At 47.6% G+C, this 27592-nt stretch overlaps 1 protein-coding gene and 1 non-coding gene across 2 annotated transcripts in view; both read right to left on the bottom strand.

The window, feature by feature from the left end:
* NFASC (neurofascin) overlaps nt 1-19532 on the bottom strand; it is an 83263-nt gene extending 63731 nt beyond the window's left edge. Inside the window, exons 1-2 of the mRNA XM_045536327.1 lie at nt 19430-19532; nt 2489-2669 (exon numbers count right to left, since the gene is read on the bottom strand). Coding sequence (XP_045392283.1) covers nt 2489-2579 — 91 coding nt within the window. The 5' untranslated portion in view covers nt 2580-2669; nt 19430-19532. The remainder of the gene's footprint in view (nt 1-2488; nt 2670-19429) is intronic.
* A 5799-nt stretch (nt 19533-25331) lies between these two features.
* On the bottom strand, nt 25332-25462 carry LOC123627178. The gene has a single exon (XR_006731179.1). It is a non-coding gene; the product is annotated as a small nucleolar RNA SNORA3/SNORA45 family (small nucleolar RNA).
* Nucleotides 25463-27592: the final 2130 nt, after the last annotated feature.

Raw genomic sequence — 27592 nt, 5'->3', positions numbered from 1 at the left:
ATTGTGCAGGAGCCCAGGGCTCCGCTCCAGGAAGCCACTGTCCCGAACCACCCCAGCAGCAGCCACGCCCCTGCCTTCAAGGCACCGATCACGCCCCACGGGGCAAGTGAGCAGAAGCCACGTCTGGCAGCCAGCCCTCCCAGCCAACACTAAGAACGCCTGGCCTTTCCCCAGCCCGGGGGTGACACAGGAGAGGGGCTCTGCTCACACGGGACGTCTGTCATGCTGGGCCCAGCAGGAGGAAGACACCTGCTGAAGAGAACCTCCTCCCAGGGCAACTGGGTCCTCTCTGGAGGGCTTGGCTCCCTGTTGTCTTGTGTTCAGCCTCGGTGGACTTTGGGACACGTTGCTATGGCGATCGTGTCTGCAGTGACCAGGGAGGTGCAGTATGCACGCGGCTTGCTTCCGGCAGCCTGGGCCTCCTCCCCGACACGGAAAGGTGTCGCAGAAGGACTCGCCTCCCCGTCAGAGAGGTGCTGTTGTCACATCCTGGCTCTGCCACTTCCCTGTTTTCTAACCCGTAAGCTAAGGCTAGCACCTCGTTCGTGGATCAGCCGTGACAATCACGATAATGAGACAGGGATGGCACTTAGCGCCCTGCCCAGCATATGGCAGCTGCAATCCCAGTGGGTTCCAAGAAGGACTAAAAGGAGGCGGGATGAGGAGGTGGGAGTGGGGCATGTCGGGTGCCAAGTTGACGGGTTAAGAGACCTGGGTTCTCTCTGACTCTATCACCCATTTGCTGTGTGACTCTGAGCGGGCAAAGGCTTGGGTTTCCATGAATACAACGTGGACGGGGTGGCGGTGGGTCCTCCTGGCCCTCCCCTAAGGGACACTGGCATGGGAAGATGGTGGCAGGGAGGTCAGGGCACTCTCAGCTCGCTGCACCACAGTGGTACCCTGGAGAGCCCGACTGCTTGGGGTCCTGCCGTGTCTGTGTGTCCAGCAGGCTTTAGAAATCCCGATTCTTAACACGGACGCCAAAGCCACCTATTTATAGGCTCACCGTGCAGGAGCCCCTCGCTCACCGGCCCCGGGGATCAGAGCGGCAGCTGAGTGAGTGAGCAGAAGCGGCAGAAGAGAAATGAGCCTTCACCACTTCCTTGATAACCCAATTTCCTCTGCACCCTCCTCCTCTCCAGGGACGCAGCCTTACTACGCTCCTTATTAGATTGTCTGCCTGGGACTGTTAATGAGAGACTCTCCTTGAGCCAGGCGAGCAGACGGTAGCCATGGGAACGGTTCCCTTCACAACTCTGCTCTCCTTCCTCCCCGTGCATGTGCACACACGTGGGTGCCTGCGTACACACACACACACACACACACACACACGCGCGCGCGCGCGTGCACGCACACGCAAGCCCACATACCTGGAGCCGTCAGCGGGGCGGCAGGGCCCTGCCCATCTTGCCTCTGGGTCTGACTTACAGCTGCTACAGGCCTGTCGCCCAGAAGAGCTGCCTCCTCTGGGGCAGTTGTTATCGGTGAAGTGGCGTGGGAGGAGGGCTGAGACACCTGCAACTCTTTTCCCAACTACGCTAACTCCAGGACCACGGGCCTGGCTTTGGAGAGCTCAGGGGGGACTTCCTGGAGTCTGTATTACCCTCCCCCCACTCCCTAGACATCTGTCAACTGGAGAGGGCCCAAGCCAAGGTTGGCATCACGTGGGTCCCATCTATTCCTTGATGCGGGGAACAGGGGCCAGAGGTGGTGTGCACACATCTTAGCACCAGGATGCTAAGACTGCCCACAGCAGTGTCAGGACTGTGGCACAGGTGGCCAAGTAGCACGGCTGCCAATCAACGGGCTGTTTATGAACCTAGCAACAGAGACGGCTGGTGGAGACAGGGCTGACAGGTCAGCATTTTAAGCCGCTTACTTCATGATTCTGATGGTCAAATAATGCCCCAGCCATGAGAAACAGAATGACACGGATTTTACTTTTCATCTTTATTACGGGCAAGGTGAAAATGAATGGAAGGAATCTGTGTCTGGTTCTCCTGTGGAGGCATTATAATGGGGCACCACTTCAATGTCTCACTCAGCCATGTCTTTTGCAAGGATAATTCCCCTCCCAGCCCTTCCCAGGCCATCCGTCCTCCTGATTAATCCAGCTGGGAGGGCCTGAGGGTCCAGTTTTAGATCGATCAGACATTAGGCCAGTAAGAACAGTCCACCACACCTGACCCTGGAAGCTGCTTTTATGACTGTAGGAGCAGAGGGACGAAGTCCAAGTGGGACTCAGAATTCCAAGCCTGCCACCTCTGGTCCCGCCCAGCACCGGCTCAGCCGCAGCCGAGAGACCAGCCCCATGGCGCGCAGCTCAGCTTTCCAAACACGAGCCTGGGCCAGTTCTCTGTTCTGAGTCTCAGAATCCGCTGCTGCCCCCTCCCCGACCTTCTCTGAAAGATCTTAACTCTCCCAACTCCCCTCCCCCTCCGCTGCCCAAAATCAGGAGTGAAAGACAAGAAGATGGAGCAGGACTCACGATCCATAGGAATCTCGATGGCTCCGCCAAGACCGAGGAGGCAGAGGAGGAAGGCTGCGTGCACGCAGGGCGGCGGCTGCTGCCTGGCCATCCTCAGCGCCAGGCCCCGCTCCCGGCTCCCCAGCCCTCGGGGTCTTGCTGCCTCCAGCCGCTTTAACTGGGCCTCCCGGACACAGCTCAGCTGGGGAAAGAAACACAACAGCAAGTGAGTTGGGCTTGAACTTGCGATTTGCTCTAGTAATCCTACAGGGCCTTGGAGGACGCAAGGGTCCCCTCAGTTACAGAATAACATTCTAGAACAGGTTCTGAACCTCAACACTATTGACATTTGGGACCGAACAATTCTTGGTGTGGGGAAGTGTCCTGTGCATCGTAGGACGTTTAGCAGGATCCCTAGATAGATGCCAGTAGAGCTCACCCCTCTGCCACCACCAATAAAAACGTCTCTAGACATTGCCAACTGTCCCCTGGAGGGCAACCCAGCCCCAGTTGAGAGGCACTGTTATAGCAGAAAGGGCAGCTCTGCATAGAACAGTCATGAAAACAAACGCTGGCCCACCGGCCTGCAGGGCCAGCATCCAGAAGATGCTATGAGCTGAGCTGGTAAGAAATGCGCCAATCTCACAGCCTCTCTGAAACACAGGTGTTGAGCGTGCTTAGGGCTGAGTGTGTTTGGGGCAGGGGCACAGAGAGATCACACCGATGTCCTTGGGTCCCAGGGCGAGGGGGGCAGGGTGATGTTGGCAGCCCTGAGGATCATGGGTTAGACAGGTAACAACTTGGTTGCCCAAAGGACTTTATTTAATGATTTTTGCAAATATTTTGTGCAGCTAAGGTGCAGTGGTCCCTGATGTTGTCCCTTTACTGATAATGGCAGTGGTGAGACAATGACCCAGAAGAAGTGGGCCTCAGGTGGTCGGCAGAATGAACAGCATTTATGACAGCCCCAAAGCTCACATTCTCAAGCACCAGAAATCATTCCAAGGCTTACGGGGTTGGAGTTAAAAATGGCTGTGCAAGAAGCCAGGAATGGATCCTTAAGAGACAAATCCTCCTTCTTCCCCTTCTCCTGAGAGAGAAGAGCAAGAAGGGCCAACAGTTGAGACTCAGATACAGAGCTTTAAGATTACCCGAGGCCCTGAAACACGGAGTCTTAAAAATTGGTCCAGTTTGCTGTTCTATCTTGGTGCCAAGTGGTGCCAAAGAGGAAGGCAGGAGGAGCTACCCTTGAATTCCTCCAGCTTCCCTGGACTACATAGGTACCTATCAAATGGACACATCATTCTCCCGCAGTTGTATTTGGCAGCAACTTGAAGCCAGCTCTCAACTGTGCACACCCACCACCTCCCATCCATCCTGACTGAGGGTACAGAGGACAGGGACAGGGCTCTGGGGCTTGCAGTATGGGAGGGCAACAGATCCAAAACCACCTGTCTGGAGACCTGGAGCAAAATGCAGGTCACCCACTGATCGTTGTAAAGGATGAGGAACCTCCCCCGTTCAGGGTATGGGGCAAGCTAAAGGATTTGATTCACATTTTAGCAGTTTTTTTTCCTGGAATCTGCCCCCAACCTCATGCATATTTCTGGGCTCCATCCACTTGCCTCCCTGCCCACTGCTACCACTTTGGTTTTGGCCGCCATCATTTCATGCCAGAGTTACTGCACCAGCTTCATAAGTGGTCTCTCTGCTTCCATTCTTTTTTCCCCCCCGTAGTAGTGTTTTTTGCTTTTATTATTTTTAATTGATACATAAGAATCATGCATATTAGTGGGGCATCATGTGATATTTTCTGCACCACTCTTGCCCCTCTGACTCACTTCTTCACCCACGACCAGAGCTATTATTTCTAAGGGGCAAACGTAAACATGTCACTCCCCCTAGTCCAACTCTCGATAGCTCCCTGCTGCTGAGGAGGTAAAGGCAGCGTCCTTGACATGGCTCAGAGGCCCTGCAGAGTGTGTCCCCTGTGCCGTCTCAGCTCTCACCACCCCCTCATGTCCTGTGTTCCAGCCGACCAGGTCCCTCCGTACACCATGCTCTGACTTTTGCACAGATCAACCTCTGTCTAGAATGTTCTGAGTCTGCCTCCTCTTGTTAGGACTTGACCCACGTGTCCCTCGTCTGTGCTCCTGCATACCCTTTGCTCTCCCCACCATGACGCTTTTCACTTTGTATTTATTCCAAAAGCCACTTGTCTGTCTCCCCTATAAAAATGAAGGCTCTGTAAGGGGAAGTGCCCTGTCTTATTATTCTACTCCTGGAATCTATCATAGTACCTAAAACATAGCAGATCCCCCCAAAATATGTAATGGATGGATGTATGAATGGATGAAAAAAATGAACAAATTAATGAATTAATGACTCAATGAACAAAATAAGAAGACACTTGGGCCGGGCGTGGTGGCTCATGCCTGTAATCCTAGCACTCTGGGAGGCCGAGGCGGGTGGATCACTTGAGCTCAGGAGTTCGAGACCAGCCTGAGCAAGAGCGAGACCCCCGTCCCTACCAAAAATATAAAGAAATTATCTGGCCAACTAAAAATATATATAGAAAAAATTAGCCGGGCATGCCTGTAGTCCCAGCTACTTGGGAGGCTGAGGCAGTAGGATCGCTTAAGCCCAGGAGTTTGAGGTTGCTGTGAGCTAGGCTGACGCCACGGCACTCACTCTAGCCCGTGCAACAAAGCGAGACTCTGTCTCAAAAAAAAAAAAAAAAAAAAAAGAAGACACTTGGATCATGTTTTTAAAACCTCACGTTTCCCCGGAAAACCACCAGGAGGCGCAGGAGAGCACTTGCTGTGGGCCCGGGCTGCGTACTGCGAAGGCTACTAACTAGTAGAAGAAAAAACGCCTCCTACACAGATGCTGATTCTGGCTAAGAAACCAACCAGTTGCAAGAAGGTTAAGAGCACAGAAAATCTCCCAAGCAGGGACCCTTTGGCTAGAAGGCATCACAGGTTTCTGGTTCTTCCTAACTCTCTAAGACAGTCCTTACACTGTTCTGAAAAGAGCCTGTCAATGCCCCCTCCTTGGCTCATACACCTCCAGAGACCAGACTCCAACCATCCAGCCGAAACTTGGTGTGGAGGGAATTGCGCTAGGGGAAGGCTCAGCATCCCTTCAGCCACGGTGACAGCTTCGTCTTGGCTCTGTGACCGCCATGTCTGGTTTAGGAGCTGCCAAGCCGTAGGAAGGAATGGAAAAGGGAAGGATATTTAATTTGGGGAATCTTGATGGAATTAGGAAGCCAGAAGCTATTCATTAAACCAGAAACACACTGGCAAGAAAAAAACCCGATTGTTTGGGACATTTTAAACTCACAATTTAACAACACAGTAGAAAAAGAATATTGAGATAATCAAATTTAGCTGTCTAACAATTCTCTCCCCCGTTACTCCCTGGAACCCAATATTTTCCAACAAAATCTTAAAAGAAGAAAAGAATTTAAAGATCATTTAGCTTTATACAATCTCCTTTCATGTGAGATGAGGAAACAAGAGCCCAGAGAGGGCAAGTGACTTGCTCAAGGTTACCCAGGTGGTTGGTGGCAAAGCTAGAAAGAGAACCCAGGTCTCTTGACTCCTAGCCCAGGGCTTCTCCACCCACTTTCCTTCCCTTTTTATATACACGAAAGTACCAGAGTGAGGTTGCTATTTCTAAAAGAAATGTATAATTTGGCAGTTCCTCAAAAAAGTTAAACATAAAATTGCCGTATTACTCTGCAATTCTAGGTATATGCCCAAAAGAATTAAAAACAGGCACTCAACCAAGTGCACGTACACACGTGTTCATAGCAGCTTCATTCACGGTAGTCAAAAGGCGGTAACAACCCAAATGTCCACCAATGGATCAATGGAGAAACAAATTTTAGTATCTACATACCATGAAATGTTATTCAGTCATAAAAAGGAATGAAATACTGATACATGCTGCAATGTGGATGAAGCTCCAAAATATGCTCGGTGAAAGAACCCATACACAAAAGGTCACATGTTGAATGATCCCACATATAAATTTCATGTAAGAAATGTCCAAGGCTGGGAGAGGTGGCTCACACCTGTAATCCTAGCACTCTGGAAGGCCAGGGCGGGAGGATCGCTTGAGGCCAGGAATTTGAGGTTGCAGTGAGCTATGATGATGCCACTGCACTCTAGCCTGGGCGACAGAGTGAGACTCTGTCTCAAAAAAAAAAAAAAAGAAAGAAAGAAAGAAAGGTCTGGAATCAGTAGATACATAAAGACAACACAGATGGGTGGTGACTAGAGGCAGAGGGAAAGGGCGAATGGGGAGTAACTGTGTGATGGGCGTGGGGTTTCCTTTGGGGATGATGAAAATATTCTGGAATAAGATAGAGGTGGCGGTTGCACACATTGTGAATGTCCTAAATGCTACTGAACTGTGCACTTTAAAATGGTTTATGTTATGTGAGTTTCACCTCAATAAAAAAGGTATAATATTGGTCTCTGTAATGTGCTCATAAAGAGAAAAGAGCAGAGATGAGGGTAGGGTATTCGATACGAGTATGCAGGGGCCTCAGGTCCCCGGGCCGGGCTCACTCAGCTTGGAAGACTGGAACACAGTTTGCGACAGTCCCGCACATTCTGGGGAAATTTCCATCCAGGTCAAAGGAAAGGGAGAGTCCACCATCCATCTGGGCAAGGGGGTTCTAGTGCAGCGCTCGAAGGACCCAATGTGGGGTGAGGGCAGAGACCCGCCTGCGGTGCCCCATGTCGGCAAGGCCTGCAGTCCCTGTCCTGATAACCAGGGAGAGGGGGCGAGGGGCAGGGTCGCTCGCCTACGGTGGTCAGGTTCATGTTGCCAACTCAGCCTCAGTGACCACACAGCCCTGCTCTACAGCCCAGCCACATCACCTCCCAGCGTCCTCTGCCAGCCCTTACGATGACACAAAGGCAACTGCTAAGGTGGAGAGAAGTGTTCAAACAACACGCAGGCGGGGGTGTGGTGGGCTCTGTTGAGACCACCCTGGAGAGGGGGAGGAAACTCCCACATCCCACGCCCTACGAGGGAACGTGGAGGGGAGGGAAGGTGTGAGGGGAGGGAGGCAGGGCCGAAGGAGGGCCACCGTGCCTGTCTTCAAGGGCTGCGAGAGAGCGTAGAATTGTTCTGTTTAACTCCACGGGGGCAAAACTAGCACCGAACAGGAGGAAGTTTCAGAGACGGGCATGTCTCTGAGACACGGGGAAGGGTTATCCCACAACACCGTTCAGGGGAATTAAACACACTACAAATGTAATGTGTTTGAAGGATCCTTTTACTAATATATCTCATCAAACAGGTAAGAGGTAGATTGTGAGGATGTAAAATACATTAGAGGAGCCGTATTGCTGGGGTGGGGGAGAGTGAGGAAAAGAACAGAAATAAACACAAGCAAGAGAGAAATCCTGTGTGGACGGATGGTGTACTATGTACTGGGGAACATGATTCAGTTCTTGCATATCTGATCCCCCCATGCCCTACACACACACACATACACATGCACACGCACACGGAAAGAAGGAGAACAGAGCCGCCTGCACGGGAAACGTCCTGCTACTGTTGTGTAAAACGTCCTGGCTCCGTGCACGACATTATCAACATGAGTACGTAGTTACAATAATCATGCATACGCGATCGCAGCCTGCTTGTCTATTTTCCCCTTTTTTCTGGGTCCTGGTTTGCTTTCTTCCCCCATATTGGGGGGCCCTGGTGTTGATGCCACAAGCTGTCCCTGGCAGACAGACAAGATGCCCGCGGCTCCCGCAAGCTGTCGCCATCGGGAGCGCCGCACATTCCCGCAGCCCCGTTCTGGGCAGGCTGTCCCGGTGGTCACAACACAGCTGAAGTGACGGGGAGAGACGACTGGCAGTGCCGAGACACGGCTCAGCTGGCAGTTCTTTGTCCCCGGGAGCGAAGCCGCCTCAGGCCTCCAGGCTGCAGTCGGTGGGATTCATTCATGTAGCAGAGCTGGTGGTGGGCGCTGTTTTAGAGCAGCGGTCCCCAGCCTTTTTGGCACCAGGGACCAGTTTCATGGAAGATCATTTTTCCACGGACCTGGGGCGGGGGTGGGGGGAGGGGGGAGGCGGAGCTCAGAAGGTGATGCCGGCTAGTGGGGTAGGGGGAGTGGCTGTAAATACAGATGAAGCTCCACTTGCCCACCGCTCACCTCCTGCCGTGCTAGTTAGCCCACCTTCACCTTCCCATGCCAGCCCAGACACACCTGATGCCTTCCTTTTACTCACGACAAAGCCCCCCACTCCCGTCTTTGAGGACCGTTTTGGGGTTAGAATCAATAGGATCTGATGACTGATTGGTGGTAGATGTGAGAAGAAGGATGGCATCAAGGTTTCCAGGCTGGGAAACTGGACTAGGATGAAGCTAATAATTGGCATCAAGAATAAAGATGGGAAAGTAAGTCTGGCAGTCCCTGAGGTGCAAGGAGATCATGAGCGTGGAGCCCCACATGTTCAGTTTGAAATGCCTAAGAGCCATGAATAAAACCATTCTGCAGGTATTCCAAGGCTGTGCTCCTGAATTAATGCCTAGGGAGAAGCCAACAGATTAGTGTTACCAAGGCTACATGCCAGCAATTAGTTCTTGGAATAAACTAATCAAATGACTAGAATAGTACTATGAGAACCAACTAAGGAATACATTCACACATTACTGCCACAGGAAATTGTGGGGGAATGGAGAGATAATAAAAGCCCAACAGAGCCAGTAAAAAAACTCAGCCATTCTGCACTGGATTAAAAAAAAAAATTCAGCCAGCATGCTTTCATGATAAAAATCTTCAACAAACTAGGCATAGAAGGAACATACCTCAAAATTATGAAAGCCATGTATGACAAACCCACAGCCAACATCATACTGAACAGGGAAAAGTGGAGAGCATTCCCATTAAGAACTGTAACAACAAGACAAGGTGCCCACTGTCACCACTTCTATTCAATATAGTATTGGAAGTTCTAGCCAAAGCAATCAGGCAAGAGAAAGAAATAAAGGTTATCCAAATCGGGAAGGAGAAGGTCAAATTATCCCTGCTTGCTGATGATATGATCTTGTATCTAGAAAACCCTAAAGATGCCACCAAAAGACTCCTAAAATTAATAAATTCAGCAAAGCCTCCGGTTACAAAATCAATGCACACAAATCAGTAGCATTTCTATATACTAATGACAGTCAAGCTGAGAGTCAAATCAAGGACCCCTTACCATTTACAATAGCTACAACAAAAATAAAATCCTCAGGAATGTACTTAACCAAGGAGGTGGAAGATCTCTACAAGGAGAAGTACAAAACACTGAGGAAAGAAATCATAAATGATACAAGCAAATGGAAAAACATCCCATGCTGATGGATTGGTAGAATCAACACCATTAAAATGTTCATACTGCCCAAAGTGATTTACAGATTCAATGCAATCCCCATCAAAATACCAATGTTTTACTTCACAGATCTAGAAAAAATAATCCTAAGCTTCAGTTGGAACCAAAGAGCCCAAACTGCGAAAGCAATCTTAAGCAAAAAGTACAAATCGGGAGGTATCACATTACCTGACTTCAAATCATACTACAAGGCTATAGTAATCAAAACAGCATAGTACTGGTGTAAAAGTAGAGACAGATTAATGGATCAGAATAGAGAACCCAGAAATAAAACCAAATAAGTACTATCTTCGACAAAGCAGACAACAGCATACACTGGGGAAAAGAAGCCCTATTCAACAAATAGTGCTGGGAAAATTCAATAGCCACATGCAGAAAAATGAAACAGGACCTCTATCTCTTGCCATATACAAAAATTAATTTAAGATTGATTAAAGACTCATGTAAAGCATGAGATCATAAAATCTTTAGAAGAAAACATAGGAAAAACTCTTCTAGACATAGGTGTAGGCAAAGAATTTATGACTAAGACCCCAAAGGCAAATACAGCAACAAATATATGTAAATGGGACTTAATTAAATTATAACGCTTCTGCATGGCAAAGGAAATAATCAACAGAGTAAACAGGCAACCTACAGAATGGAAGAAAATACTTGCAAACTGTATACATCTGACAAAGGACCAATATCTAGAATATACAAAGAAATCAACAAGAAAGAAACAAACAATTTCATCAAAAAACGGGAAAAAGACAAGCCGTCCCTGCTTTCCCACAGGAAGTAGACGGCATTTCCCTTGCGCTTTCCAGCGCTCCACGTGCTCTGTTCCAGTGGTCACTCCTCCTGCCCCAGGGGATCAGTCGTTCCCACATCTGTCTCCTGCATCAGACTCTGAACTTCCTGAGCTCAGAGCCCAGGTCTTGTCTCCCTCTGTGGTGAGACAGTACAATAAATACTCGTGCGGTGAGTGAACGACCATCTTATCAGATACTTTTTATCAATGGGAGACGCTTAGCCTATCAACAAATCAGTATGATAAATCCCTGGCTGATGTAACGTATGATAGATCTGCTGTTATGGCATAAGCCTGAGTAATAAGACCAACAGCAATAACCTAACAATAATATCTACTTGGCATCCTGTCCCTGCTCAGCAGACACACTCATCTTTTTCTCTGAAATCCTTTCCCCACTGACTCTCAGAGCCTTCGGTCAGGGCCACTCTCAATGCCCCCCTATTTTCTCCTCCCCACAGACAGATTCTCTACATCTAGGGACTCAAATGCTCCGGGCACCAGCCTGAGAACTGCCAGCACCTCCATTGCCAGCCTGCCCACTTCACCCTGAGGCTCCGGCTTAGCTGCACTGGGTGCCGGGGGCTGCCTCCAGCAGAGGGATGACCTGGGCACCGTGGAGGGCACTGGTCCCCCTCCTGCCCTCTGATCCCCATTGCCACCTCCCTTCCACCTCTCTCATGCCAAGCAAGACACGATGCAACAGATGCGACCCAAGCACTCCGTTCCTTATAGTTCGCAGGCATCTGAGGCCAGGACGGTGAGTCTCCTAGGAAACTCAGGATGTCACCCATTGACGATCACTGGCCTGCCCCAAGAAGACGGAACACAAGGGCAGGAGGGGGAAGACAGAGGGTCCTTGAAAGAAGACAGGATGAGCAGGGAAAGCAGCAGGGAGGAACTCCTGGCTCCCACTCCTCAGAGGGCACCTGCCACCTACATCGCACCCTCTCTCCCTCGTTACCCCAAACAAAATGACCCACATCTCAGCACCTTCTAAGAAAGTCACTCTGCTCACACAATCCTCCCCTACCCCTTCCTGGAGGGGCGGTGACTCCACCCAGCTCTCTGGGGCACGTGGGCTTGGCGGGTGGGGGGAGCACTCACCAGCCTGCTTCAGGACCCCTGCTCTCCCCACACCTGGGGGACGGACCCAGCTTCCTCGCCTATGGGGCAACCAGTCGTCATCTAGGATTTTCAAATAGCCAAGGAAGCCTTGTGTATGGGATTCGACTCCCCCTCCCCCCTCCCTTCTCAGGGCGGGAGGGGGTGGTCTCCATCTGCTCCGTGGCTGCGTTTCATGCTTGGCTCCCTTTCATTGTCAGGGGGGAGATCTGGGAGGAGACAGGGGCTGTGTTTAACCACTGACGGCGCTCAGCGGGCTGTGCCCTCCTCTCCGGCCTCGGCTGAGTTCAGAGGGCACAGGGATGGGGAACGGTATCAGGTGGTCCCGATTCCCTCCTGGGGAGGGGGTGGAGAGGGACACCTGGGCTTGGGATTAGGGACTGGGCTGAAACAGCTGCTTCCTGCTCAACACCCAGAACTAATCTATAGGTTGAAACCTGAACTACTTGGCTATTTATTGAGTCAGGGGAGCAGGAAGGGACGGGAAAGAAGAAGGGGGAAGAGATCCCTTCCTCCAGGTGACCAACCTGAAGATGTGGTGAATATCCAGCGTTCACACCAGGCTCTCTAGGGGCAAAAGGCTCTTTACAGGGCACTGTGTTATTCATAAGCCACCAGCGGGACCAGAGCCCCAGCAGTAAAGTGCAGCCACCTGTAGGGTGGGCGGTACCCACGGCCCACTGCCAGGCCGTCACTGGCTGGGCTGTCAAGCCATACAGCCTGGACACAGAGACTCCTGTGCTCTGTGTCGTAACTACACTGTGGGTCTACTACAAGCCTTTTAACCTCCTGCTTGTTAAGGACCTTTAGTTCCTTTTCTTCCTTTTTCCCCCATTACAACAACGTTGCAACGCACATCTTCGTATTATACTAATATCCCTCTATAGGGAGGGAGAGGGGTTGCTGCCTCATGCTGTCTCTTTGACCCAAGGCCAACCGGAGCGCGGCACATCCCAGCCCGGCACAGCAAGGAGGCCCAAGGTGCACAGGTGGCCTCAGCGCACAGCCTGGCCTTGCTGACAGCCCGCCACACGGGCCGGGGACACTGGGAAGGATGTCCCAATGCTACAGCCCAGCCATCTTGCTAAGGTTCTTTGGGGTTGTGCACTGTCTCCTTATTACTGCTTCCTCCTTCATTCTCGAGGGCAGGACGAGGAAACATGGCTGGGCTGGAAAAGACTCCCCATCGTCATCACAGACCCTCCTGCTTGGCTGGCCCAACACGCTGTGATTCGGGCCCCACTCACTGGCCCTGCTAGTGACCATCTGAACTCTGACCAGTCTCCTTCCGTATTCACAGAGGTCGTAAAGGAAACAGAAGTAACGTATTGGGAAGAGCGAGAAGCAAACTTCCTGGTCTAGGAAGGAATTCTGTGCCAAGACCTCGCTACAATGCAAGAACCGGCTTCTCACTTGCCTTGGCTCTCAGCTCTCCTCTTCCCCCCTGGGGGAGAAAGTTTTCACAGCAATTAGACGCACATCTTTCTTCACAGCTGGAGAGAGGCTTGTGAAGTTCCCAACCCCCTCTCCACATGGGTGGAGCAGGCACCCGGGATCAGGGTGTCAGGGAGCAGCTGTCTCCCCAGGGCTGGGTGTGGAAGAGGAGTGATAGAGAAGGCTGGAGGGGGAAGTGATAATAATCCTGTGTGACAGTCCCCGAGGGTGGGGGCCCAAGATTTGGGAAGAGTAAGAAGGAGGGACCCGGGTGGGAGAGAAGACAGAGGCTGAAGGTAGAAGGCCAGAGAGGGGGCCTTGGAATTAGTATTAGAAGACCTAGAGCTCCTCAGAAGGTTACCGTAGCACCCCATAATTCTAGCAGATGAATGGATAGACAAAATGTGGTATAGCCAGAGCGCAGTACCACTCAACCATAACGGGGAAAGCTACACACGATGAACCTTGAAACCATCTCACTTCCATTTATATGAAACATCCAGAATAGGCAAACCTGGAGAGGCAGAAAGTAGATTGGTGGCTGCCTAGGGCTGGGGGTGGACGAGGGGAAGGGGAGTGACTGCTAAGGGCACGGGTTTGGGGGCCCTGGAAGTGGTGACGCACATGTCCTAAAACTCACCATGATGGTGGCTGCCCAGCTCTGTGGGCACTAAAAATACACTAAAAATCACTGAGTTGTAGGATTTATATAGGTAAATTGTATACTCTGTGAACTATATCTCAGTAAAGCTGTTATTTAAGACCATTCATAAGAAAAAAGAATTATATAAGGACTTGGAAGACTCTGTTAGGGAAAAAAAAACTGTGATACTTCAAGAAGGAAAGTGAATGATTAAATTTATAAATACAGTTTCAAATGTTCAAAGGAATCAAATTAACTAAGTTTATTAATGGGACCAAACATGTGATTATTAAAATTTATGAGATTTATGAAAAGAACTGTCAAATTTGTCAACTGAAATTAAAAGTTTGAGGAAGAATTAGGTTTCAGGATTTATAATTTTAATACATTGAATATTGGTTAATTAAGAAAAAAAAGACCTAGGGCTGAGAGCAAGACACAAACTGTCTAGTAGTCTCTATCTCCATAAAACTACAAAATGCTGTACAAAGGGACGGTGGCCCTGGAACAACTGGAAACCCCTGTCTGTGGGCAGCTCTCCTAAAGGAAGATGCCTGTGCAACCCCCCTGCCCCCTGCCAACCTAATTTCAAACCCCGGCTTCCTCACCCCAGGCACTGTCCCTCTGAGACCTACCATCTGGACACATCTGCTCATGACATCACTCTTTGTACCCATTAGGTAGTCTTTGCCCCTCCCCTCCTCCCCACCCTCATTGATTTCCACTGAGTTTTACTTCCCTCTGTGCACATGTGTGCTCATTGGTTATTTCCAATGAGTGAATTTAATAGTGAGCACATGTGGTGTTTGTTTTCCCATGTTTGAGATCCTTCACTTAGAAGAATGGTCTCCCGCTCCATCCAGATTGTTGCAAAAGGTATCGATCCATCTTTTTTTTTATGGCGACATCACTCTTATCAAGCTGCTTATTGTGTCCTCTGTTGGGGGGATTCCAAGCTTAGTTTCAGCAGACCATGCATGGTTCCAAAACCATTTGAAAACCACAGACTAGGCTCAAATAGAGAAAAAAAGAGAGGCAAGACTACAGGTGAAATTGGGGTGGGGGAAAGAGAGGTGGCCTTCAGCCCCATAACCAGAGTATGAGCTTCTCAAAGGCAAGGGAAGAGTCTTCTGCTTTTTCCCAGGCCTCTGCAGGAGTGTCGGCTCAAAGCAGAACAGGACTGGGCTTGATAAATAGTGGTGAATGGCCAAGTACCCAGGAAACCAGGGGAAACACGCAGGACGCAGATTCAGAGGTTTAGCTCCAGGAGGAAGTGACAGGAAATCCCGCTGGCAGATAGAAAGGGCGTGGCCTTGGAGCCAAACGTGTCTAAGTTTCAGTCCTCCCCAGCCATTTATTTACCTGCTGCATGGTCTCTGCAGTTTCTTTATTCTTAGAACATGTTTTCTCGTCTTTAAGAATGGGAAACATACACTACTTATCAAGGTTGCTGTGACAATTACTAAATTAATTAATGAGCTAATGTACACATATAGCATCTAACCCAAGGCCTGGCACATACTTGGCACTCCAAAACCACCAGTCCTTTCTCCTTCCCCCCACATGACAGCTGGTGCACTCCTTTGCAATGTGGCTTTGGACCAGCTGGGCTTTCAAATCCACGTTGTAGCCCTGCAGAGTAGACAGTGCCTGTGCAGACGGCCACACCTTGTCTCTGTGTGGACTCTCACAGCCAAAGTACAGTTACCTGCACAGGCATGGTCTGCTTTGGACCAGAGAGAAATGGAGGTTCCTGGGAGATCCCAGACCAGTCAAAGTCCCTCTGGGCTCTTCTCTCTCCTGCCTCTGCCATGGTGTCCGTCATCAAAACATTCCACACCCGCTTCTTCCACCAATGCCCCATGACCTATGACCTATGATGTCAACGAGACAGCTGGACGCAACCCCGGAGAGAGAGCAGGGTCAGTTCTTCCCAAGTGACGTCCATTCGGCTGTCAATATTGGTTTAGCTGCTGATATTCCGAGGATAGCACATCCCCAGTTGCATTTTAAAAATTCCTGTCTGACGTGGTAAGCAAGGCAGAGGGAGGAAAGGACTAAGACAGCAGGAGGGAGCAGCATCTGTTCCTTCCCTCCCTCCCTTCAGCCTTCTGCATTTACATCCAACACAGACATCAGTCTGGATCCAACTGCTACCCCGGCAGGCTTCCACAGGCTGGAGGAGACGTGAGAATGCATGAGGCCTGGAGGAGGGGAGGTGGGAGCAGAGAGGGGGAGGAACGGAGAGTGAGGCTTTTTCCTAAGTTATAAGATGTCCCACTTGTCTAGGAGTCTGGTTGCAAAGTGCTGGCAGCTATGAGTGCCAAAGACTGTTGGCTTCGGTGGTATAGAGGAAAGGTTTATGTCTTACGCCCTGGAAGGGCCTCCCTTTGCCAAAATCTGTGGCCCTCTTTAATAATGCATCAGAAACTCACAGGGTGACATGCTGTCTCAAACCCAACAGCCTTTGGTGGCAAGGTGGGCTAAGGGCAGCAGGAAAGGCTGAGAGGGGTCTAGACATGACAGCATCACTTCGGCAGAAAGGAGGTGGACAGCAAAAGCTATGACGGGATGTGGCTTTCACTGCTGCCACCCAGGTCCCCCAGCTACCTTAGAGATCTCAGTGCCCACAGGAAAAGGGGGCTAAGCATGCGGGCTGCCCCAGGGGCCTAGAATTGGTTTTGGGGCAGCGAGTGGAGAAGCAGAACAGACAATTCCTAAGGAAGATCCACGGCCCCACCCCCATCAATCCACAGCTTGTGTCCTGAGCCCACGTGCTCTGAGGTGGCCTGTTGCAATGTTTCTGGGGAGAGGAGGCCCAGCTTCTCACTGACGGGCGGAAGGGCTTAGGGGTGTGAGTGCAATTAACCAAATGGATCCACTGGGGAAATTCAAGGCCTGGGGAAGCTGTGTGGCTTCTCTGCCTCGAGTCAGAGGGCCGGGGTCTGCTCCCAGTGACCCCAGCTGACAAGGAGCACTAGAGCTAGGGGAGGAGGGGAGGGGGACAGGAAGGTGCCACACGCTGGGGCAGGAGGAGTAGTGTGGGCTCAGGAGCAGACGCCTGGGGCAGTTCCATTTGGCAGTGGCCTGGGAACAAAGGGGGAAGAGCCAGAGGGAGGGGGAGAGAGAAACAGAACGCTTGCTTCTTAGGAGGCTTCCTAGGAGGCTTCCGAGCTGGAGCTACAAAACCACATCCGCATCTGGAACCTGGTGGGATGCGTGCTCAGAAACAGCTATGCAGTGTGTCCAGTTCGAAGCCACCCCAAAAGCATATCAAAGCCCAAACCCAAATGGTCAGCCGTGCAGGTCTCAGAGCTGCACTGAGATTCGAATCCAGGCTCTGGGACTTTCTCAGCTAGGGGGCTTCGAGCAAGTGCTTTAACCTTTGTGTACTTCTCTTCTGTCACCAGCAAAAGGTGGGTAGTAATGGGCCTACTCACAGGGCGGCCGTGAGGAGGAGCACAGCGCCTGGAGCGTGGGGAGTACTCCATGCTGATGTGTCTAAAGACCCCGGGATCAGCTCCTCCTCTCTCAGAACTTGCTTTCCCTCAATAGCCATGTCCCTGCCAGCGTGTCCTTCCTGCACTCCTTCTCCCAGCTTGCCCTGTGTGTCTGAACCACCTTTGACGGGGGCTCCCCCTTCCTGATTTGCGGGTGCTTCAGACTGGAGGAGGCAGTGTGATGTCATGGCAAGAAAAACAGCCCATTGCTCAGGGCATCAGAGTTCTATTAGGGGCTCTTTCACGAATTAGTTTTGTGACCCTTGGGGGAGATTGCTTCTCGGAGCCTCAGTTTAGGCATCAATCAAACGGGAGCGATGACACCAGCTTTGCTCATATCACAGAATGGTGGTGGGAGTCCAGTAACACGATTCATGGAAGTGGACACACTATCAAAAGGAAAAAGCTCCCAACCAATATTCGAGATAGCTAACTAGACCGGAAGTATCCAGAAGCGCACGCTAGGAGGACTCTGCTCAGGCAGGATGCGGCAGGGCAGGACTCCACTGCCAGCCAGATCTGCTGCCGGGCGGTGACGCTGGTATCATCAGGCAGCTGCCGGGTTCCTTAAGTGGGGACTGGGTTGGGCTACTCTGAATGTCCGTGCCCAGGGAGGGCGGGGGAGGGACCCTGGGGGGCCAGGAATACAGAGCAGGGAGGATGCGCGAACAAGTGCCAAGAGAGCGGGACGTGGTGACACAAAGCTGGACGAACTCCCTGAATCTGTCACGAGGCTGGGCATCTGCTCCCATGGAGCTTTACATACATTACGTGCCCATTTAAATAAACTAGTGTACCACTTTTGTGATCAGAGTCCGCCACACACAGTAACACAAAAGAATGGTGTGCCCCTCCCCCGCCACCAGTCAGTAAGTTCAAGTTCAGTGTTTAGTAACAATGATGGGGTGAAAAAGCCCCGCGGTCAGATGGGTTTCCCAGGTGGTCCCTGAAAGCTGACACTGTTCCGAGGTAAGCAGTAGCCCTAAAACGGCCCACGTAGAAACTACCTTGATGAAAAACAAGTATATCTGAACTGCTATTGATATGAGAAAGCAATAATAACCTTCATTCACTGAACACCTGCTATGTGCCAGGTACCACGCAGGGCTCTTTCTATGCTTACTTTTTAATTTAATCTTTACAACAAAATGTTCATTATTATCCCCACTGTATAAACCAGGAAACTGAGGCCTCGAGCAGTTAGGAAACTTTCCGAAGGTCACAAAGCCAATGGGGCTGGATGTCCCTCAGGTCTGTCCCAATCCCACGCCCACGGCATTGGCCTGCTGGACTTCTACCTTTCAACTTGCAAACCCCCAGGCCCCACCCCCAACTCCTTCCAGCGGGACAGAGAGATGCAATGAGGCAGAGACGCCCAAACACAAAGCATCTCCCTGCGCAGGCCTCCAGGTCAGACTCGCCCAGCCCAGCAGCCTCCAGGAGGCCGGGCGTCCACTGCCAGTTACTGCTCTGCGAAAATCGAGGCCCACAGTCCTCCCTTGCCACCCTGGCCTAAGAGTGAAACGAGAGCTGCTGGGAGCAGCAGGAAACTCTAACCCGGAATGGAACAATGCAAAGCCAGGACGTGGGGTGTGGCTTCAGGACTGTGGGCCCCGGCCGCTTACTGTGCCCCGGACAGCTGTCCATCTGCCAGGGCCCAATGCCCCGCCCAAAGGAAGGTCCCCGGACTGCCCCCCATATGCCAGGGCTGTCACTCAGGAGGCTCCCAGGTTGTGGAGGCCCAGGCTAAGGGGGGATGTGGGCCACAAACAAAGCTGTTTCCCAATTTTTCAATTAAGGTGGACAGTTGGGACAATGCCAGCGCTAATGCTGGCTGACTGCACCTGCTGGGGAAGAGGCTACAAACGTCTTCCACACCAGCCTCCTTGCCGGGAGAGCCTTGGGGTGCTGCTCTGTGGCCACCTCTGGGCGTCTGTCTCTGGGAAGGAGGGAGACGCCCCTCAGAAGATTCCTAGGGTCAGGCGAAGAAAGAGAAGAGGCAGGAGGCAAGGGTTGCCCCCTCCTTTGACTTGTGCCCCAGGCCCAAGCCCCACTCACCTTCTCTGCCTCATTCAGCCTCCTCCCTGCAACACCGGAGGCAGCTCCGTTCCAATCTGCAGAGGGAAGGAAAACTCCAGCCTCCCAAATTGCACATAAGTCAATCAACCTGTCTCAAAGCAAGCACAAAGGAGAACCCCAGGGTTACTCTAGGAAAATGAAAAAAAAAAAAAAAAAAGGCTTTGTGGCTGCAGCTAGCTTGTTCATTCACTGGGAAAATTACATCTTTGTCCAAATTCATTTGTAAAGTTTTGCATAACATAATGCCATCTTTGTTCAAAGAAGTTCAAAGCCCTCTGCAAGAAATGGAACAGCTTCTCCTACAAGGGTGACTGTCTCCCTCATCCATAGATCATTTTAGTGCACTGACAACATAGTCTAATTGCTGATTTGCTATTCGCCTAAAGAAGTTAAGCCTTATCTTGGAATTTACCCATAACTATATCTTGTTAATTTTTTAGCTTCCTAGAACTGCTAGGTTTTTCTTCCCTATTTACAGTTAAGCAAAGCAAGTTCACCATAAGTAAATTCATAACATACTGAAAGGAGTTCTAATTTTAGGGTCAGGAGATGTGGATTTTAAGTTCTAGCCTATTATGTCATTTAGGGTGGGTCACTTCCCTATTTATGTCTCAATTTCTTCATCTGTAAAATGCAGAGAGGGCATGGTAGAGTGGGTCAGACCACTGGGCCACTAGTTAATATTTTGGAAGTTCAAGTCCAGTTCTTCTGAGCAATCACTTAACCTTTCTCAGTAGAGGTAGTACCTCTTATGTAATCATTTAACATTAAAATCTGCCTGCAGAAAATGGTAAAATCCACCCTTGTAGAGGAGAATGTGGAAATATCTATCAAAATCAGTATGCATTACACTTTGACCCAACAATCCTAGTCCTAGGAATCTATTCAAAATATATACTATATGCCCATGTTGTAATCTCCAAGATTCTTATTAAGTGAAAAACACATGATTAAAAAAGTGTTTAATACACTACCATTTATTTAAGAAAAAGGGGAGGAATGCAAAAAAATATATATGCAATTGTTTATATTTTTAAAAAAACGATAAAAGGATTAACCGCAAAATACATTTACATCAGTAGGGAGAGGGAAGAATGAGGTCCAGGGGACAGGGATAGCAGCTGGACTTTGCATAGACCTTCTTGTGTGGATTTGCTGTGGAATATGTAAATATTTGACCGAATTACAAAATAATTAAAAATTTTAAAAGCCTCTAAAAATGAAAATAAAATGAAACAAATGAATCTATTAGTCCAGCTGGTTGGCATACTACACAGAGAGAAATTAAAACACAACAATTTGGCTTTATATTTTTAGATGGATATACCCCAAAGATAAAAAGTACTGTCCCATCCCCTCCAAGAAATCCGAAACTGTTTTCAAGAATCATATTATCGATGGTACTATATTATTATTATCATGAGACCTTTTTATGTTCATTGTGGCATAAGTCAAATGAGTAATGGTATTGATGTTACTGATAAACAAGATTTTCTGGTGAATAGGAGATGTGAATGTAAGATTAATGAGATTAGCTAAAAAGTCTGTAGTTGACAGTGAACTGGGAGTATGAGTACAAACTCCGTATGTTTTGTCTCTCTCTCTCTCTCTCTCTCTCTCTCTCTCTCTCTCTCTCACACACACACACACACACACACACACATTCCCTAGCTCTGTTCACTGTCAGGCCTAGAAACAGCGAGCATCCTAGTAGGAATGAGTACCCCTAGCAATCAGATTATGAACTCTAAACATCATTTCCTCCAAAGGAGTCAGTCTTCCTTGCAGAAATGATTCCAAATATGATGCAGCAAATGTACAAAATGAGCCTAGAATATCTCGTCATACCAAAAACACAGTGTCAAAGACTACTAGAGTCATGCCAAAAGGACTCAAAAGCCAACCAGAATAAGGTTTTCCTGGTCAAGCTGAACATCAATAAGGATAATAACTATAACAATTATAATAGATTGGTATATAACAAATGTATAATATAGTATAGTATATATTATGACATAATATATAGTATATAATGTATAATAAATGTATAACAAATGTGGTTTAGGGGGGGTTTTTTTTTGAAACAGAGTCTCACTCTCTTGCCCTGGTTACAGTGCTGTGGTATCATAGCTCACTGCTACCTCCAACTCCTGGGCTCAAGCAATCCTCTTGCCTCAGTCTCCCAAGTAGCTGGGATTACAGGCATGTGCCACTATGCCTGGCTAATTTTTCTATTTTTAGTAGAGACGGGGTCTCGCTCTGGCTCAGGCTGGTCTCAAACTCCTGAGCTCAAACAATCTTCCTGTCTCGGGCTCCCAGAGTGCTAGGACTACAGGTGTGAGCCACTGTGCCCAGGCAACAAATGTTTAAATCTATGAATTGCTAATAACATTTTAAAACAATCCTAAATAACCTTTGGAGGATATCAAGGAAATATCTCACTATTTTGAAAATTGTTTAAGAAAAGAAAGGGGAAAGTGGGTAGGGGTATAGCTGATACCAGACTGGCCTTATATTAATAATTGAAGAGGATGATGGATATATTAGTTTCATTATATTATTCTCTCCTATTTTGTAAAACATTTTCAAAATAAAAAAGTTTCAGATGATAAAACAGGCCAAGAAACAGGAAACAATTAGAATGTTAATTCTTGAAACTCTTCTGAATCTTAGTCATTTAATCCTAACAACAATGCAATATAATAGATGGTACAGATATTATTATCCCCATTTTACACCTGAGGAAATAGATGTAAAGAATCCATTGAGGCCAGGCACAGTGGCTCACACCTGTAATCCCAGCACTTTGGGTGGTCAAAGTGGGAGGATTGCTTGAGGCCAGAAGTTTGAGACCATCCTGGACAACATAATGAGACCCTGTCTCTAAATTAAAAAATGAAAAACAATTAGCCAGGTGTGGTGACATGTGCCTATAGTCACAAGCTACTCTGGAGGCTAAGGTGGAAGGATCACTTGAGCCCAGGAGTTCAAGGCTGCAGTGAGCTATAATGATGCCACTGCACTCCAGCCTGGGTGACAGAGCAAGACTCTCTCCTTAGGAAAAAAACAAAACAAAACAAAAGAATCCATTGAGTCAGGATTCAAACCCACATATCCCAAAGACCCACTACTCCATAGGTGCCTCTTCAATATCCTCACTTGCATATCTGGGTTAATAAAACTTTCCTGACCTCCACGAGGGCATCAGGGGCTGCAGTGACATGATGTATAGGAAAGTACTTGGAAAATAAACCTTTGTATACAAATTTTCCTGCCAGCTGAAAACTGGAGATCAGACCTGCCCCACAGGATTGCTGTGAGGATCCAAAGAGGACTGTGATTTGAAGTTAGATGGACAGATACACAGACAGACAGAGAATCCTTACAGACGAGCGAGACTACAATTGCCACCGATGCTTTTATCATCACAGGACTTCAGGGTTAAATGAGAAGTGAAACTTAGAATCCAGGAAATAGATTTTCCATCTGACTCAGGGATAGGAAGGTTCCAGGAAGGACATGTGATACTCTGGGGAAGAACAGGGACCAAGAAGACACCTGATATCCCGAGGCTGCAAGAAGAGCGGCTCTGGGTCACCGAAGGGTGGAGCTCGTGGCCAGTTTGCCGGGCGCTCGGACACAGCCCCCAGATGCCAGGTGGTCAGACACCTGCTGGCTTCCTCTGAATGACGTCTGGGCCGGAAGGGGGCATAGGAGGTGGGGCAGATGCTCCAGCACCAAGAGGAGGACCAAGCGTGTCAGACCAGGGACAGGAAGGAGTGTCTGGAGCTGCTAACCAGCTCCAACACTTCCCTCTCTCAGTCTCCTTAGCTTAACATTTACCTGAGGATTCTTTACAGATCTCTTCTCAGCAAATGTTTATTCTCGGATTGTCCTTCCCGCTGCTACAGAATAAAACTTGGTCTGGGTGATTTCTAACACTTTCTCACCTTGGAATTCTATAAGCGCATATTTCTGAAGAAATACAAAATCAACATTCTCCTGACTCTGGTTCATGTGGCTCCTCCCCCTGAATATTTAGTCTGTTCTCAGAGAACAAACATCATTCTGTCTCTGTCTCTCTGGCCCTCTCTCTCAGGATCCCTAAACATCTAAAAAAAATTATTTTACTTGCTTTTTGAATAGCTAATTCCTTAATATGACATGAACCTTCAAAGATACAAGAGAGTATACAGTAAAAGTATATTTATAAGTAAATCTCCTTCCCAACCTTGTCCCCAGCTCCGCAAGTTCCACTCAGCCCCTGGCTCTGGCCAGTCATTGTTAACAGGGTCTTGTGTATCCTCCCAGAGACGGGCTATACATATAGAGATACATATTTTTTTTAAAAAAAATTATAGCATACTATACATATTTTCTCCTACCTTGCTTTTTGCCATTAACAAATATCTTAGATATTTTTCTATATTAGTTCATAGAAAACTGCCTTGTTATTTTTTATTTATTTATTTTATTTTTTGAGGCAGAGTCTTACTCTGTTGCCTGGGCTAGAGTGCCGTGGTGTCAGCCTAGCTCACAGCAACCTCAAACTCCTGGGCTCAAGCGATCCTCCTGCCTCCGCCTCCCGAGTAGCTGGGACTACAGGTATGTGCCACCATGCCCGGCTAATTTTTTCTATATATTTTTAATTGTCCAGCTAATTTCTTTTCTATTTTTAGTAGAGATGGGGTCTCGAACTCCTGAGCTCAAACGATCCTCCCACCTCAGCCTCCCAGAATGCTAGGATTACAGGCGTGAGCCAAGGCACCCAGCCTGCCTTGTTATTTTAACAGTTGCACAGTACTCTACTGCATAAATGTATCATAATTGATTTACTGAATCTTCTACTGACAGACATTTAGGTTGTTTGTAATCATTTCACATGGAAATGCTGCAATGCATCTCTTTGGGTAAATGTGATTTATTGCATTTGCAAGACTATTTTTAGAATAAATTCTTGGATGTGGAATTTCTAGGTCAGAGAGAATGTGGCCAAATTGCTCTCCATGAACGAAGTGACAGTTTATTCTCCCACCCGAATGCATGAGAGTTTCTGTTTCCCATTCCTTCTTCAACATGCTATGTATGTTATTAGTCCTTTTGATCTCTGACAATCTGATACACAGAAATTGATATCTCTTTTGTGATTCTCTTGCTATAAATGAGGTTGAACATTTTCGTTTTTTTTGAAATTATTCTTATGCTTTGCCATTTCTCTATTGGATAGTTTTTTTTTTCTTCTTATCAGTTTGAAGGAACTCTTTATGTATTAGGGAAGGTACCTCTTTATCCGTAAGAGGAGCTGCAAATCATCGGTATCAATACTTTTATCCTGACTTTATTTATGGTGCTTTTGCTATGCAGAAAATGTTTTCTCATAGTTGAATGGATCTTTTCTTTTATCATTGTTTTTTGTGTCATACTTAGGCCTTCTTTCAAGATTATTTTTATGTTTCCATGGATTTTTTTTTTAGCATTTCTATGGTTTAATTTATGTTTCAATCTTTTATCCATCTGGAACTTATTCTGAAATCATGTGAGGAAGGGATCTAATTATATATAAGATGGTGATGATCCCAACACAATTTTTTTTGTTTGTTTTAGATAAAGTCTTGCTCTGTCACCCCAAGTACAATGCAGTGGCATTATCATAGCTCACTGCAACCTCAAACTGCTGGGCTCAAGCAATCCTCCTGCCTCAGCCTCCCAAGTAGCTGGGACTACAGGTGCACACCATGGTGCCCAGCTAATTTTTCTATTTTTAGTAGAGACGGGGTCTCGTTCTTGCTTAAGCTGGTCTCAAACTCCTGAACTCAGGCAATCCTCCCACCTCAGCCTCCCAGAGTGCTAGGATTATAGGTGTGAGCCACTGCACTGTAGGGTATGTTACTGACCTGGGCACTAATGGGGGCACTGACAGTCCCTGCCAGTGAATCAAGACCAGCAGATTCTCTTTGAGGATTCGAGCATACCAGGACAAGAGCTGTGACAAGATGTGACTCTAGCCTTGGCAATATGACATTCTAGAATATGCAAATTCTAGGAACAGAATAAAGACGAGTGGCTGGGATTGAGGGGAAAGGATTAACTAAAAAAGGGTACATGAACATTTTTTGTAATGATGGAAATGTTCTGTATCTTGCTTATGCTGGTGGTTACATAACTGCATATGTTTCCAAAATACACAGGACTGTACATCTAACAAAGGTGAAATTCATTTTATGTAATTTATAACTCAATAAACCTGACTTGGGGGAAAAAAAACCCTTGAGGTATATGACGAGTCAAGTTAAAACCTAGAAGAGAGCCTGGCGGGGTGACTCATGCCTGTAATCCTAGCACTCTGGGAGGCCAAGGCGGGAGGATTGCTTGAGGTCAGGAGTCTGAGACCAGCCCGAGCAAAAGCGAGATGCCATCTCTACCAAAAATAGAAAAATTAGCCAAGCGTGATAGCAAGTGCCTGTAGCCCTAGCTACTCAGAAGGCTGAGGTAGGAGGATCACTTGAGCCCAGGAATTTAAGGTTGTAGTAAGCTATGATGACACTACTTTGTACTCTAGCCTGGGTGACAGAGCAAGACTCTGTCTCAAAAAAAAAACAACAAAAAACCTAGAACTGGACATACACACATTTGACAAAGGATTACTATCAAGAATTTATAAAGAACGTCTATGAATTAATAAGAGGATAAACAATCCAATAGAAATATAGGCAGGAGACAAACAGGATTATACATTGCTAATAAACATACTGGTGATCTGGGAAATGCAAATGAAGACCATAATAAGAAACCAATATACACTCATTCAATTGGCAAAAATTACTAAATCTAATGGTATCAAGTGTTGAAAGAGGATGAAGAGCCACCGAATTTCTTATATATTGCTAAGGGTGCAACCACTTTGGAAAGAATTTTATATTACCTCCTAAAGTTGAACATTCAAAACTAGCAAATCTACTCCTAGATAAGACACCCAAGAGACACTCTTGCACATCTACAAAAATATTCCTAGCGGCACTAGTCACCATAGCAAGAACATAGGAAAAACCCAAAAAAGTTCACCAGCAGAGAAATGAATAATTAAACTGTGGCAGAGTCAAACAATGGAATATTATACAGCAGTCAAAATAAGTGAATTAGAGCGCCATGCAATAAAATGATATAATAAGCAAAGTGGGAATAGAAGAAAACAGGATTCAAGATAATGATTTCTACAACTCAACGACAAAAAATCTGATTTAAAAATGGGCAAAGGACTTAAAGAGACATTTCTCAAAAGAAGATATACAAATGGCCAACAAGCATATGAAAACATGCTCACTGTCAGTAATCATTAGCGAAATGCAAATCAAAACCACAATGCGATACCACCTCATACCCATTAGGATGGCTGCTATCACAAAATTCAGAAAATAACAAGTGCTGATGAGGATGTAGAGAAATTGGAGCCCTTGTGCACTGCTGGTGGGGATGTAAAATGGTACAGCCTCTATGGAAAATAGTATGGCAGTTCCTCAAAAAATAAACAACATAATTACCATATTATCCAGCAATTACACTTCTGGTTATTTGTCCAAAAGAACTGGAAGCTGGGTAAGAGAGATTTGTATATCCATGTTCATAGAAGCATTATTTACAATAGCCAAAAGGTAGAAACCTATGTCCATTGATCAGTGAATAGATAAACAAAATGTGGTACATACAGACAATGGAATATTATTAAGCCTTTAAAAGGAAGAAAATTCTGACACATACTACAAACGGATGAACCTTGTGGACATTATATGAAGTAAAATAAGCCAGTCACAAAAGGACAAATACTACATGAATCTACTTACATGAGACACCTAGAATAGTAAATTCATAGAGATAGAAAGTAGAACGGAGGTCGCTAGGGGCTGGAGGGAAGGGAGAATGTGGAGCTGTTTAATGGGTACAGAGTTCCAATTTTGTAAGATGAAGCGAGTTCTGCAGATGGATGGTGGTGATGGTCACACAATGTGAATATACTTAATATCGCTGAACTGTATACTTTAAAATGGTTAGGATGGTAAATTTTACATTCTGTATATTTTACCACAATTAAAAATTGAAAAAAATAAAAAGATGATAATCACTTCTGGCAGTGGGGAAGGCAGGGAG

This window comes from Lemur catta, chromosome 23 (genome assembly GCF_020740605.2).
Source record: "Lemur catta isolate mLemCat1 chromosome 23, mLemCat1.pri, whole genome shotgun sequence".
Lineage (NCBI taxonomy): Eukaryota > Metazoa > Chordata > Mammalia > Primates > Lemuridae > Lemur > Lemur catta.
This window is presented reverse-complemented; position numbering and strand designations above follow the sequence as displayed.